This window comes from Callospermophilus lateralis, chromosome 13 (assembly GCF_048772815.1).
Source record: "Callospermophilus lateralis isolate mCalLat2 chromosome 13, mCalLat2.hap1, whole genome shotgun sequence".
NCBI lineage: Eukaryota > Metazoa > Chordata > Mammalia > Rodentia > Sciuridae > Callospermophilus > Callospermophilus lateralis.
In genome coordinates this window covers 76,882,475-76,896,062 of record NC_135317.1, presented here as the reverse complement: position 1 = coordinate 76,896,062, position 13,588 = coordinate 76,882,475, and the positions used below count along the sequence as shown (strand labels likewise).

At 37.0% G+C, this 13,588-nt stretch overlaps 1 protein-coding gene across 3 annotated transcripts in view; it reads right to left on the bottom strand.

Annotated features, from left to right (window-relative positions):
* Positions 1 to 13,096, bottom strand: part of Rbbp5 (RB binding protein 5, histone lysine methyltransferase complex subunit) — a 36,460-nt gene extending 23,364 nt beyond the window's left edge. For 2 of the 3 annotated variants that reach the window (XM_076831549.1, XM_076831551.1), the window contains exons 1-3: positions 10,403 to 10,478; positions 3,474 to 3,499; positions 2,384 to 2,556 (exon numbers count right to left, since the gene is read on the bottom strand). In XM_076831549.1, the coding sequence (XP_076687664.1) occupies positions 2,384 to 2,556; positions 3,474 to 3,499; positions 10,403 to 10,448 (245 nt within the window). In that variant the 5' untranslated portion in view covers positions 10,449 to 10,478. Of the gene's footprint in view, positions 1 to 2,383; positions 2,557 to 3,473; positions 3,500 to 10,402; positions 10,479 to 12,937 lie in introns of those variants that run through there. The other variant, XM_076831550.1, reaches the window with a different exon arrangement.
* Between the last annotated feature and the right edge of the window lie 492 nt (positions 13,097 to 13,588).

Genomic DNA, 13,588 nt, shown 5'->3' with positions numbered 1-13,588 from the left:
ATAAAAGCTCATCAAGTCACTTTCCTGCCTAGAATCTTGTAATGACTTCACAGTACCAAGATAAAGTTCAAATTCATGAATATGGCACACAAGGCTTTCCATGAATATCTCATCTTACCTTGCTCTTGTCATATCATATCTCCCATAGCATCATCTAGCTCTCCTGAAATATCTTTGTTCCATCTTATCATACTTGTTTAAGGCTGATATGCAGTGCCCTATGCTTGGAATGCACCTGGCAGATGCCTACTCATACTACAAGTATGAGCTAGAAACCACCTCATCTACAAAGGCTTTTCTGAACACTATTCTCCATGGGTACAACTGACACTTCTTCCTTTATACCTTTGCCTCCACTAAATCTTAAATATAGTTCTAGTATAGAACCTTTATTACATGCACCTGCCTGTACACTCATTTCCCTTTAATATTCAAGAATTTTACCTCTGGGTTCAATGCCCAGCATGGCAATAAATAATAAAACAGTAACTGTTCATTTGTTTTGGGATTCCCAATGCCAAACATAAATCCTGGGACATATATGTTTGCTGAATCCATCAATGACTATATGAGAAAAACCCTATGGACAAAGACATACACTAAACATTATGTAACAGGGAAAAAAAACACACAAAAAAAAGTTAAGTAAGTTATAAAATGCAAGATCTTGGATTTGATTTTAGCACTACAAAAAGGGAAAAAAATTACAGTTTAACTGTCAGAATACATGTAGCCATAAAAAAGTTATTAAGTAGGAAAATGTTTAGATAGTGTTAGGGAGGGAAAAAAAGCAAAATATAAAATAAATTATAGCATTAACTTTAAAAAAACTGTATGTAGAAATTTATGAAAACATTTATAGAAGTAATATCTAGATGATAAGACAAAGGAGAAGAGTAGTTCTATTGTTTTATTTTCTAAAATGATGAATACATATTTCTTCATAATTAAAATGTACACATAGTTTAATAAGTAGGAGTTTCAAAATTAGATTGTAATGATGGCTATGCAACTTTTAAAGTGAAAGAAACAGTGAACTATACACTTAAACTGAGTGAATTTTATGTTATATGAATTATATCTGTCCTACTAATGCTGTTAAAAATATATGTATCTATTTAAATCTTTATTGTGAGAATATAACAGCAAAAATGAAATGCACAGGAGCTGGAGGGGACCTAACACATCATCCAGGCCAGGCCATTTTGTAAATCAAAGTTTGACCAATCATCGTTCCTAGATCCCAGATAGGCATTCAAGGCAATTCCCAAGCCAGTGCTTTAAAATACTGCTGCCCCCATTCAGACAACAGGAAATAATTATAATTTAAATAACCCTGATCTGACTAAGTGCTTTTTAAGGGCACCAAGTTCAGTAAAAAAAATTCAGTCCCCAAATTTTCTGACATGAATAAAGTAAATTCAGAGAGTAAGAGTGAAGTCAATGGGAATTTATATAACAGATATCAGCCCAATGTATTTGATAATAAACCTTATCAAATACATTTCAATGAAGGAAAAGACATGAATTCAAGACCAAGACTTGAAAGTTGGACTAGATGACTTTCAAGCTTTCCTCCTAACCATGACTTTATTTTAAATGAAAGGTCATGTAATGATTATACTACAGCTATAATATCTCATTTCAGTAATGCAATATTCCCAGAAGAAACCTGACTAAAAAAATCTCTATGATAGCCAGGCGCAGTGGAGCACGCCTGTAATGCCAGCAGCTCCAGAGGCTGAGACAGGAGGATCCTGGGTTCAAAGCCAGCCTCAGCAATGGCGAGGCACTTAGCAACTCAGTGGTAAAATACATAAAATACAAAACAGGGCTGGGGATATGGCTCAGTGGTTGAGTGCCCCTGAGTTCAATCTCCAGTACCAAAAAAAAAAAAAAAAAAAAAAAAAATCCCTATTATAGTGACTGTCTCCCTACAAAGGTATTTTAAGGACAGTATGGGTTCAGGGTCTACACGGACTACGAGCTACAACCCCAGCTGATGGTATGAATGATGGCTGATTACCTAAAACTTTAAATATTAAAATATCTACATTGAAAATGGCAGATACATAGTCACCATTCATTCCTCTACTTTAACTTGTATTTAACATATTAATCTAAAAATTTCTAGAGGTATATCTCGGTAGCAGAGTATTCCACTAGCAAATGCAAGGCCCTGGGTTTGATTCCCAGCACCACCCAGAAGCAAAAAACAAAAACACATAAAATTTTTTTCTATGTACAGGTGATGGATTTGTTTTTTCATAATGCTGGGGACTGAACCCAGGGCCTTGCACAATCCCCAGTGAGGCAAGCATTCTAACAACTGAACTATATCCCCAGCTCCCCACCAAAAAAAATTAAAATAAAAATTCCTTACCATAAAGAACAGACCGGATGAATGTGTGCACTAATTATTTTAGCAATGCCTCTTGTCAAGAAATCCCAGATGACAATTCGGCCATCATTACAGCCAACTGCAAGCAATGTACCCCACCTATTAAAGGTGCAAGTCAGGGCCATGCTGATGCAATCCAAAGTTCCATCAGCTTCCTAAAAATTAAAACAAATACAGAAATATAGACAATAATGGCCAGGCATCTAAATTATTTCTTAAAAGCTTTCTGTCATTTATGACATTTCTCTTGAATTTAAATAATAATGCATATGGAAATAGTCTCTATATGTCTTCTTATACCTTTCAATTATGCAAAATGAAGAAATATTTATAAAAGCTAACCATGAATTTTTGGAAACAGATGTGATCTATCCCTTACATACCACTATAACTGTATAAACTTTCTGGAGGCCAAATGGGCAATATCTAAGAAAAATCACTAGAGTCATACCTGTTGACCATTTAAGAATAAAAACCAAAAACACATAATAGCCTATATAGGTAACATTAGGGAAATCAAATAATTATTTTATGTCAGTATTAAGCCACTTAAAATAACAACAGCTATGCTGAAACATATTTAAGTGTTGTAAAAGCACACTGATACATATTGATTATTACTATGTAAAAATAAAAGCCCACAGGAACAAAAAAAATGTATGTACAAGTGATGGAAAAAAAAAAACTCAATTAAAATTTTCTGTTTTGGGGAGCTGGGGTTGTAAACTCAGTGGTAGAGTGCTCGCCTAGCATGTGTGAGGTCCTGGGTTCAATCCTCAGCACCACATATAGATAAATAAATAAATAAAATAAAGGTATCCATCTACAACTATAAAAAAAATTTTATAAAAATTGTGTCTGCTTTTTTTTAACCTAAAGGCAAATGACAAGATTTATAACATTATGGTGAAATTTTTAGCTAATATTATCTATCTACTTACCCCCCTCAAAGTTAAACATCTAATCCCTTATCATAGCGAAAGATCTATCACAATTAATGTTTTTTTGTCAACCAACATAATCACTACATAATCACGATTTTCCTAAAACTATGACAAAACTATACTCTTACCTCCGGATAGTTCTGCCCAAAGGACTCTGCAACAAAGCAAAAGAAAGAGATTGATGAAATATGTGCCACATACAGGGATCATACAGCTCATGAATAGTACAGAGCAGTGGTTAACCAAGTGAAGGGGCAACTGCTGCCCTTTCTGGGACTCTGTAAGGTCACACCTATTTTCATTACCATGCACAGATGGTATCTGCCTTCTTTACTCCCATCTCCCAAGTATGCAGATGAGTTTTCCTGAGGCTATGTTATCTGTGACATTTCAACAAAGTGAATGCAGAAGCAGATGTAAGAATCCAGCCAATTTCTATTTAGGCAACATTAAAAAGATTTGTGAAAATACAAAACAATGCCATTCTTCTTACAATATATTTTTTGTTTTCAAAACCAAAATATTCATATAAACATCTCATGTTATTATGGTTATATTTAACTAATAAGCTTTAAAAATATGTCTTAACTTCTAAATTAGTAAATATCAGTAGCTATATCCCACATAAACAAAAGCATCTTCAGAGATCCTTAATTTTCTTTCTTCTTTCCTTCCTCCCTCCCTCCCTTTTTTCTTTTTCTGTGATGCTGGGGATTGAATCAGAGCCTAAACCAGTGCTCTACCATTGAGCTACATCCCCAGCCCTTTTTATTTTATCTTGAAACAAGGTCTCACTAACTTGACCAGGCTGGCCTCGAAAGTGTCATCCTACTGCCTCAGTCTCACAAATAGCTGAGATTATAGGTTGGTGCCACCACGTTCAGCTGCGGAATCTTCAAAAATTTATTTTTTAGTAGATAGTCACCATTCAATCCTCTTTCTTAACTCATATTTAATATATTAATCTAAAAATTCCTAGGGGTGTATCTCAGCAGCAGAGTATTCCACTAGAAAGTGCAGGGCCCTGAGTTTGATCCTTAGCACCATTAAAAAAATTTTTTTTAAGTAAAAATTCTTTATCATAAAGAACAGACCAGATGAATGTATGCACTAATTATTTTAGCAATTCCTCTTGTCAAGAAATCCCAGATGACAATTTAGCCATCATTACAGTCAACTGCAAGCAATGAAGCCCACCTACGAAAGGTGCAAGTTTGAATTTTAAAGTATAAAAGGACCCTAAGATCAAAAAGTTCGAGGCGTGTTAATATATCCAGATCTAACATCAGTCTTTCCCCACCACATTCTTCAGGCTTTTCATAATTTATTTCCTATTTATTAAAATGAAGGGAAAGAACCAAATCAAATCAGTCAAATTATCTCAAGCCCCAACTACTCTCTGAAATCCTTAATAAAGCAGCAGTCAATCAGCAGTGTTCACTCCTCTTCCTGGCTAAAATAGTAGTTACCCGCCTCTCCATGGTTTCAGTTAATCCATGGCCCCAAAAATTCTGGAAATGATTTCTAAATTTAAATTACACAGTTTTGGGTAGCATGATGAATTCCTGCACCATCCCACTTCATTGTGCCTGACCAGGATGTGAATCATCCTTTTGTCCAAAATATCTACAATGTATATATTACCCACCCCTTAGTCACTTAGTAGCCATCCTCAATATCAGATAATAGTTTAAGTATCATACTGCCTATGCTCAAGCAACATTCATCTTACTGAATAATGGCCTCAAAGTACCATTGTTACATACATGGGCATAGGAAAAATCAAAGTACATATAGGATTTGGTACTATCAGCAATTTCAAAAATCTACTGGAGCTCTTGGATTACATTCAACCTCCCTCAGTCCTGCCACTGATAAGGGGCAAACTACTGTAAAAGCATTTAGGCTGTAACATAATTTGGTAGTTGGTTAAACACACAATTCTCTATATTCATTTCTTATGTAAATAATGCTTTGATACACACATTATACATTTGCTATGTTAATTTGGTATTTGTATGTTAGTGATGAACGTTTTGGGCTATTGTAATGGTATATTATCTACTTGTCAGAAGTCTAATTTTGGCAGCAGCCCTATCTTTGGGTTTGTTTATGTAATTTCCAAAAGATTTTATTATAGTAGCTCTTTACAGTATATTCTAAGAACTATATATGCAAGGAATTGTTTCACATGTAGGATATCCAGGGAGGTTTTTAAAATTTCATTTTAAAAATAAATCTACTGCTTTATTTATAAAGTTTGAAAACCAGTTTTATTGCATTTTTTAATATTTATTTTTTAGTTGTAGTTGGACACAATACCTTTATTTTATTTATTTATTTATTTTTATGTGGTGCTCAGGATCAAACCTAGGGCCTCACACTTGCTAGGCGAGTGCTCTACCACTGAGCCACAACCCCAGCCTCCCGCATTTTTGTCCTTTAGAAAAATAATAGAAAATTACCCACATCCAGTGGTGCAACTTGTGAGGCTGAGGCAGGAAGAAGATTGCAAGTTTCAGGCCAGCCTGGGCAACTTAACAAAACCCATCTCAAAATAAAAAATAAAAAGGATTGGGGATATAGCTCAGTAGTAATGCACCCCTGGGGTCAATCCTCAGTATCAAGGGCGGGAGGGAACCCACACACAAAAAAATAAAGAGTGAAAAAACAAAAGCAATCAAAATAAACATGGGCCCTATAGTTGAGAAAACTGAAACATAAAAATAACTACCAGAAAAAGTAAACATTTTATTTATCTACTAGGCAACAGCCTTCAAATGGATGACCCTGTTCAATCATGAAAGGAATAAGAGAAAAAAAATGCTGAAATCCTATCAAGATAAGGGTTTTTTTGGAAAGAAGATTTTTAAAGTTATTGAAGTAAAATATATAGAGAAATGTACAATTTCAAAATGATAGCTTCCTTTGTTCAACCCACTTAACAAAGTAAAAACTTCATTTTTACATGCTTATACACTCATATAGTTTTATAATAAAAAATAGTATACATATTATTGTGACTTGCTTCTGTATGTTTCTTTCCAAATTAATAATAAAGAATATACTCACATGGTTGAGAAACAAACAAAAAGCAGTATTTATTTAAGTATTAAAAACAAACAAAAACCACAACTTAAAAAATAAAGTACTCATGGGCTGGGGCTAAGGCTCAGGGGTAGGGCACTTGCCTAGCATGTGTCAGGTACTGGGGTGGGGAGAGAAAGAGAGACAGAGAGAGAGAGAGAGAGAGGGAGGGGCTCCGTGGTTAAGAACCCCCAGGTTCAATCCCCAATACAAAAAAAATAGTGTACATGCACAAACAAGATTATGAGCATAAAATACATGACCATCAATAAAGGGAGCAGACAAGGGAAAAAACATACTTCTTAAAAAAACGCAATTATAATTAGTTAAAATGATGAATCATATGAGAATGCACGGTATGAACTAAAACCTGCCAAGATCTAGGCTGGGATTGTGGCTCAGAGTAGACTGCTTGCCTAGCATGCATGAGGCACTGGGTTCATTCAATCCTTGGCATTACATAAAAGTTAAAATAAATTAATTAATTAAAGAAAGGTATTGTGTCCATCTACAACTAAAAAAAAAAAAAAAAAATTTAAAAGTGCAAGATCCATTATCTCCTAATACGCAGAAATAGCATCTTATAGTTAGATGAAAAGCAAATTGTAAATGAAGTGTCTAAAAAGGCTTTAGCTGGACACAGTAATTTTGCACCTGTAGTCCCAGCTACTTGGAGTGCTGAAGCAGAAGGATCACTTGAACCCAGGAGTTCAAGACCAGCTTGGGCAACACAATGCTACCTCCCATTTCAAAGGGAAAAGAAAAGGTTCTATCTGCAGGAAAAAACAAAAACAGTCTTTACAATTTATATGTAAATATGTATATATGAGCATGAAAAAATGTATAAAAGAACATTTGGAGAGGGGGACAAAGATGATTTTTCCTGTATGTATATTTGTATTGTTTCCACTATTTTTACAAATATGTACTATACTTGTTAATTTGGAAAACATCAAAAAAAGGACATTAGTAGGTCAATACTCATGGGCCTTTCCACACACAAACTCATGATGGCTCATCACTTCTTTGCTGTGCTCAAACCTCTATTTGTTTTTAGCCGCTACCACTTATTACATGTTTATGTGCCATATCCTATGTTAGAACTTCTATATTTTATCTTAGTCAGTCCTCTCAATTTACTATTAAATGGAAGTATTACTATGCCCCATTTTATAAATGAAGAAAGGCACAAAAAGGTTAAGTCAGTTCCCACAGTTAAAAACTGGTAAAGTGATCTGATCAAGAAATGTATTTTTAACTACATTGTAACTATACTAAAAAGTCTCTAGAATCTTGCCTGAATTCAACCCCTAGGACTTGCAAAACATACCTGCCTTCTATTGAAAGTCACCATTTGTCCACCTCCTTTCAGCATATCTTCCTTTCTCTTCAAATACTCCAAGATCGTCACAATGGTTTCTGTGCAAGCTTCCTCAGGGTCAAGGAATGTAACTCACCAAGCAATATGAACTAAGTGACCTATCTAAAATCTTGACCAATTGAGAGCTTTTCTTGGCAACAACCAATGTTCACTTTACTCTAAAAAATTATACTTTTGCCATAGAAGCAAAAGAAAAATAAGCATTTAAACATTATGTTTATCCCTTGCCTACAAAGGTCATAGTAGGTACACAAAAGGTATTTGTCTAAATGTTAAATGAATAACTCTGGTGTTATACCATCCAGCCCAAGAGGTCCTTGTTCTTCATACTACTCAAAATACTGAAAACCCTTTCTTGTGACCCCATTTTTACAATCCTGGCTTTCAATCACATTCGCTTTCCTACCTCTATTCTTAAAAGCCTGTCACTCTCACATGTCCACCTGTAGCTGTGTGCCCCTCTTTGGTACATGCCATTCTGGAATCTGAGTTCAAACAATTTTCAGTGCAACCACATGGCTTCTTCAAATACCCCTTCAGATCTTCCTTTTCCTGTTAAGATTCTTTCTCCAAACTTCCTGTGGTTTTCTAAGCCTCTCTAGCCTTTTTCCTTCATTCGATGTATCACATATACCTCCTTAAAGTCTCAATTGTCATATGCTCTAAAATATCATGTACCTTTTCTCCCAATAGCTTTTTTGTTTTTCACTTGCAAACCAGTTACTCCCTATTACATTAGTTTAGGACCAGAACAGCAATTTCCATCCTGCTTCCTCTAATAGATGATGGGTCCATTAGTATTTCTTTTAGAGAAATATAACTCTTGAAATGTCTATAGATAATTGATACTGAAATAAGGATAGAAGAATTAAAAAAAAAAAGTGGTAGAAGATATTTTAATCTGAGGTTACACTAACCTTTCCAGGCCTGTCACTTCCTAAGCCAGTCACTTTCCCACCTATCACCCCCAAATTTCTAGGAAATCTATAAATCTTAAAAGTTAACCATCATGGGCTAGGGCTGTAGCTCAGTGATAGAGCGCTCACCTAGCATGCATGAGGCACTAGGTTTCATCCTCAGCACTACATAAAAATAAACAAATAAAATAAAGGCATTCTGTCCATCTACAACTACAAAAAAAATTTTATAAAAAAAAAACTAACCCTCAATTTGTTCACTTATGACAATTACCTTGTACACTGTTAATTAACCCACCAATAAACAAACTAGTAGAGAGAGCTATGACATTTTAAGAAACCTACAATTTTAGGGACTTTCCAATGTTATCTTCTCATCACTTAATGGAGTTCACATCAGCCTAAGAATAATCAGATTGATGTCATCCTCACATACCTTCCCATGCCCACCCCTCACCAAGTTTCCTTTAAAAGAGGAGCCAAGAACCCCAAAAACGTATCTCTCATTGAAGATGGCCTTGAATACATGCTCCTTACTCTCCTAAATAAATCTCTGTGCCTCTACTGATATGTATGTCAAGGATCTCATGGGTCCTGGGTTGAGTTTTCCTCTCTCTGAAAACTCCTCGGGACCTTACCCCAGAGACATCTCTCTCCCATGACAATCCCATTGTACCCGCATCCCAACACACTAATTGTTGTATTTCCCTGGCTCCAGTCTTGCCCCTCAATCTTTCACAAAGCTGCTGGAGCTGACTTTCTAAGCCCCAGATTACATCTCTCACCTGAATAAAAACCTTTCTAGCTAAACAGTGTACAAACTACTAAATATAATTTTCAAAAGTAGTTTCATTCAGACCCCAACCAGTATTTTCCAATTTATCTTTGGCTAATTCCCTATCCACTGGCATCTAGAAAAGAACCTCAATTTACTCATCCTGAGCAGCAGCTGCATATTAGTACTTCCTGAACATAATGTATACACATCATGCTTGAGAGGTTTGTTTGTCCCTGCAGTTGTCTTCAACTTCTCTCTGGAAAAATTCTACTCCATCCATTTTGGATGTTTGTTTTGTTTTGTTTTGGTGGTACTGGGATCGAACCCAGGGCACTGCACATGCTAGGCAAGCACATTACCTGTGAGCTGCAGCCCTAGCTCCCTACCCCATCTTTAATGTCTATCTGGCACTTCCTCTATTAACATCTTCCCAAATCCTACAGCCAGTTCCACCAGTAATGTAGAATTAACTGCTCAGTTGCTGGATTCTCATAATATATTAATTTGCTATGATTCCCTATAACACAGAGTTACTTGTTTGTCTTTCCTTTTAGTTCTAGTTGTTTATCCAGAGCAAAGACAGTATCTTATTTTAGTGTTTCTCAAATCATAGAATTCAATTCACCATAAATGGGAAAATTAATTTAACGAATTTCAATAAATTAATAGATTAGAAAAGAAATATCAAGATACTAAGCGTAACAAGGATTACATATAATTTTGAAAGTTATATGTGTATGTATATATAATAAGCTGTGATATAAAATATATTTCTTACTTTGGGTTGTGGTAAAAGAGTTCGAAAAACTGTCTTATTAATTTCGTATCTCCAGTGCATACTACTTGATAACACAACAGGGGCTCAAAAAGTGGTTGCAAAAGTTAGTGTCATACCTAAGATCCATCTGAATGGCCACATTAGGAACACACTGCTGGGCATACAGACACATGCCTGCAATCCTCCAGTCTCAGAAGCCTGATGCAGGAGGATCACACGTTTAAGGAACTTGGCAAGACCTTGTCTCAAAAAATAAAAAGGAGTGGGAATGTATCTCAATGGTAAAGCACCCCTGGGTTCACTTTCTAGTTCTACCAAAAAAGAAACGCACATTATCATCTCCTTTATCAGACCAGGTGGCCTTTAGTATGCTCCCACAATCACATCACTGTTTTCTTTCACCCTTTTATATGTACATATGAATCTTCTGGCTTTAAATCTGAGTCATTTCTACAAAGATTTGTAGCTTTTGGACACATACTTCATTTAAAATGTCTAACCTCTCAATGCTAAATATTCCCTCCTCAGTTTCCCACTCATGAATCTCCTGTATCATTTGAGAAAAAACCTTTCCCAGGCTGGGTAGAGTTCAGTGGTAGAGTATGTGCTTAGTATGCATGGGGCCCTAGATTCAATCCCCAGCACCAAAAAACAAAAAACAAAAAAAAACTCCTCTTCCCATGACCCAACTTTCTCTTTAATTGTAATCTGCCATCAGCTCAGGTTGCTGGGGAGCCCAAGCTGCCTAAGAGCAAAATAGAGCAGCCCTTTCTCAGCTGTCAACCTCAACTGCTCTACAATTGGCTTCTACAGGAAGGCACCACAGTAACCTATTTTCTCTTCTACGCCTATCTGAAAAAATGTAAGGAAGGCACTTGAAAATGTGCCTAGCTGATACTAAGCACTAAACAACTGGTTTCTAATTTCTTACCATTTATTCTTCCTCTTGTCCCCTAATTATACAATATTTTGTCCTTGGCAATTTTCTGCCCCTCCTACATCCCCCCTTGGTCAAGTCACCTATTCACAAGATTTCAGTTAGTCCACCTATGACAATTATAACTCTCTCTCATAAATCCAAACCTGTCTTCTGAACTCTAGGTACACACTCCAACACATTCAAACCTAACTCTCTTCCAAATATCATTAAATTTTATCAATAGCACCCCTATTTGCTTCCATTATTTTTCATTTCACTCTCTTCCTCATCATCACTATATGCCATAAATTCTCAAATTCTGTCAGTTTTTCCTCCTCAATGCATTTTCTTTCCATTTCCTAATTCAGGCTTATCACTCACCTACTGTAGCCCACCAAATGGATTTTATACTCCACTCAGACTCAACTATGCATTACTGTCAGATAAAACCCTGCAAACCAAGAGATGCTACTGAGTTACTTACCAGGTCAAAACCCTTCAATGAACCTACTCTCCCTTCTTCAAAATGCACAGACTTTTCAGCTTGGCGTTCAAGAGTGCCACAAAACAGATGGCACCAACCCCACCTCCTGGCCAAACAGGAATTCTTTAGTTATTGTATCACTGATATCTTGACTTGTAAGCATTTCTCCCCATATCTTCATACTTAATCTGTCAATATTTTACCACCTTTAAATAGCCACTCCAACTTCTCTAGGTTTGGGGGGTTTGTTTTCCCTGATGTTTTAGCTCCCCTGCTCCACAGATATTATTAACCCCTTCTTCAACATGTTCTTAGCACTTGGTAATGATTGGTGAAAGCCTATGTTCTGCCATACTATACGGCTATTTACATAATCACCTTACACTCCACACTTAAAGGCAAGGCCATTTCTTAAGTTATTTTTATAACCCTTTGGTCAACACATGTTCTGAATCCTTCTTTTCTTAAGAGAAACCTAACCAATAACGATACCAAGTCATGTAGGAGTTCTCAAACATCCCAGACACCCACCCTAAGCTGCCATGCTAAACGAAAGCTTAAACCTAATAAAACCCTTAAAGATTGGACCAACTTGAGTAAGGGGTTGGAAGAAATGTCTCAAAGAGAAGGTAACAAAAATCAACTGCCTCTGTTTTCACACTTTAATACTGTACACACCATCCATGGTAGCTAGGATTTTAAATTGGCGGTCAGGATAACCGGATTCCAGTGCCAACTGTCCCAGTTACTTGCTTAGAGCCTAGTCATGACCCTCTGAACCTTTTTTTCCCCCAAAACTGTTCAATGAGATACTTTTACTTTAAGTTCTCCAAGTTGCCTTCTTAGACATTCCGTGTTTCTACAAAATGATTTAACCTGTCCTGACATTCAATAGTGACAGGTCTTTAAAGCTTCCCCCAACTCCTCACTTCCTCAGATTTCATCTCCAACAACTATGCTTCTGCCTGCTCTGAGCTACTTCAGCACCTGCGACCCTTGTAATCCCAGCTGAGTCACAAAGTGTCCTTATCGCTCCACAACTGATCTGAAAGTGGCTTCGCAAAGGCAATGCAGAGTCTATTCCGGCAGAAGCTGGATTTCCCCCTGCTGCTGCAGCTCCATACCATTAGCACCCAAAGATCCATCGCAGAACAGAGTCCCAAGGTTGCAGCCTGAATCCCCTCCCGCCCCGGTTCCCTCTTTCCAGTACCAAAGGGTTCTCTGAGACGCAGTCATAGCCCTCCTCACCCAGCAACTCGAGGTTCATCCCTGCGGACTCTGGCCGCCCGGTCTCAGCTCCGGCAACAACTCCGCCTCCCCAGCCCGCTTCTAAGACCCGCGTCTAAGTGCCGGGCGCCGCAAATAGCCAGGCGCAAGCTCTGGAGACTTTCTGACTTAGAAGGCCCCGCGGCTTCCGCTTTCCTCCCCCGCCTTCCTTCTTGGTTTCGAGTGGCTGTCTACATACATGCCTAAACAAAAAGAAAAAAAATTCTCCTAGAATTAACTAATTACTATCTTTTTAAGGTATAAAAATGTAATATTCACCCAGGACTTTAAAAAGTTTTAAAAATTAAGGGTTTTCCCGTCGGGACTATGTAGTTAAGCTAGAAATTTCGGGCATCTAGTTAACCCACTAATTCTCGCTATGTTGTGTGTTCCGAGGCGTTGTCCGGGTAGGCTACCTCAGACTCCGCCGGAAAGGTTCCGGACAGGTGCTACTTGCGTAGGAAAGCGGGAAAGGTCGGCCCCTAGTGCCAGCGACTTGGAGCTCCGCTAATGTCAAGGCACTTACTTACCCTGTATGTAGAGTAGTTATCATGTATCTGACTCATTTTCGTGAAAACTATTTCACCCTTGTAAAGATATGCCATTGATCTCGGTACGATAACATTTGTTAGG